This window comes from Salvelinus namaycush, unplaced genomic scaffold (assembly GCF_016432855.1).
Source record: "Salvelinus namaycush isolate Seneca unplaced genomic scaffold, SaNama_1.0 Scaffold1870, whole genome shotgun sequence".
NCBI classification, from domain to species: Eukaryota; Metazoa; Chordata; class Actinopteri; order Salmoniformes; family Salmonidae; genus Salvelinus; species Salvelinus namaycush.
The window spans coordinates 42,501-44,390 of record NW_024058642.1 but is presented as its reverse complement, the minus strand read 5'-3'; the positions used below and the strand labels follow the sequence as shown (position 1 = coordinate 44,390).

The 1,890-nt window shown below is 51.6% G+C and overlaps 1 protein-coding gene across 1 annotated transcript in view; it reads left to right on the top strand.

The window, feature by feature from the left end:
- The first annotated feature begins 787 nt into the window (after positions 1-787).
- The window catches only part of LOC120037788 (KN motif and ankyrin repeat domain-containing protein 4-like), a 34,790-nt gene continuing 33,687 nt past the window's right edge, over positions 788-1,890 (top strand). Inside the window, exon 1 of the mRNA XM_038983760.1 lies at positions 788-1,831. Within this exon, the coding sequence (XP_038839688.1) occupies positions 985-1,831 (847 nt within the window). The 5' untranslated portion in view covers positions 788-984. The remainder of the gene's footprint in view (positions 1,832-1,890) is intronic.

The following is a 1,890-nucleotide window of genomic DNA, read 5'->3' as shown; positions in this document are numbered from 1 at the left end:
AGAGAAGGAAAGGAGGAGGTGTGTGGGGAGAGACATACAAGTAGGAGGACCAGTGTGGACCAGCAGACAGAGACAGAGAGAGTGGTCATTATAAACCAAGGGACAGAGTCAGAGAGGGCTGATATGGTGGAGCAGGGGACTGATACAGAGAGGATAGTAATATGTTTAATCAGAGAGAGAGCTAACAGTGTGGACCAGGGGACAGAGACGGAGAGAGTGGAAGCGGTGGACCAGGTGGCCGAGACAGAGATGATTATTGATTGTCCAGTCAGACCAAGGGGTAACAGTGTGGATCAGGGGACAGAGACAGAGAGAGTGAACACTGTAAACCAGGTGACAGAGACAGAGAAAGTGGACACTGTAAACCAGGTGACAGAGACAGAGAAAGTGGACACTGTAAACCGGGTGACAGAGACGCCGCCTGGAGACAGATTAGACCAGGGGACAGAGACACAGACAGTAGTCAGTGTGGACCAGATGACAGACACAGCACCTGTACGTCCAGTGAGACCAGCAAGACACAGGGCTAACAGTGTGGACCAGGGTAAAGAGACACAAATACAGGCAGGAGTCAGTGTAGACCATGGGAAAGAGACAGTGGATACTGTGAACCAGCTGACAGAGACACAGACAGCACCTGTACGTCCAGTGAGACCAGCAAGACACAGGGCTAACAGCGTGGACCAGGGGACAGAGACAGAGAGAGTGGGTACAGTGGACCAGGTGACAGAGACAGAGACAGCGCAGAGTGCAGACCAGCAAACAGAGACAGAGAGAGACAGAGGTGAGACTAGCAATACCCCACATAGAGCTATAGAGATAGAAAGTGCAGCTATAGTAAGTGCAGCCATAGAAAGTGCGGTCACAGAAATTTCTGGAGCAGAAATTGAGGTAGCAGAAAGTGCTGTCAAAAATGGGGATATCACTGAGAGTGCAGTAACTGAAGAAGGTTTTGTGATTATAGAATGTGTGGACACAGAAAGTATGGTCACAGAGAATGTGGTCACAGAAAATGTTGACACAGATAGTATGGTAACAAAGAGACAAGAAGTGGTAGTAGAGAATGCAGTTGAACAAATTACAGTGACTGAAAGTGTGCTTAAACAGAGTACAACCACAGAGGGTACGGTCATTGAGAGTGTGGTCACACAAGATAATGCAGTCACAGAAGAGAGTGTGGTCACAGAAGATAATGCAGTAACAGAAGAGAGTGTGGTCACAGAAGACAATGCAGTCACAGAAGAGAGTGTGGTCACAGAAGACAACGTGGTCACAGAAGAGAGTGTGGTCACAGAAGAGAGTGTGGTCACAGAAGAGAGTGTGGTCACAGAAGAGAGTGTGGTCACAGAAGTCTCTTTCCCCTGTCTCTGTCCCTTGGTCCACACTGTTAGTGTGGTGAAAGAAACTCCCTTGGTAACAGAGAGCCCAGTAGCAGCACCCACCCCCTCTTCCAGCCAGACCCAGCCTCAACCGGGTCAGAAGGAGTCTGTGCAGCCCCAGGCCCAGCCTCAGACCCAGGACCCTCGTCGGGGCTCCAACCCAGCATTAGGCCAGGTAGTAACACGCCTCACAGGGCTGATTAACGAGCAGTGGGCCCAGCTGGGTAGCAGCCAAGAGAAGCCGGACAAGCAGGAGACCTCCAGCCCCAGCACCCAGAAGCTTGCAGCCGGGCAGGGGAAGCCCGCTGCGGGGAAGCCTTCAACGGGCAAATCAGCAGGGAAGTCAGGGCCGTCTAAGATGAGCTCCATCCAGAGCCAGCTGGTCAGCTCCCTCAGTGCCCTGTCTGCATTCTACTCCCCTGGACAGAAGGCTGCTGCCAGCAAACAACAAGGTAGGATAGGTGTCAGGAGTACTATATGTCTTTGTAGCTACTGTAGAAGACGTGCCAGG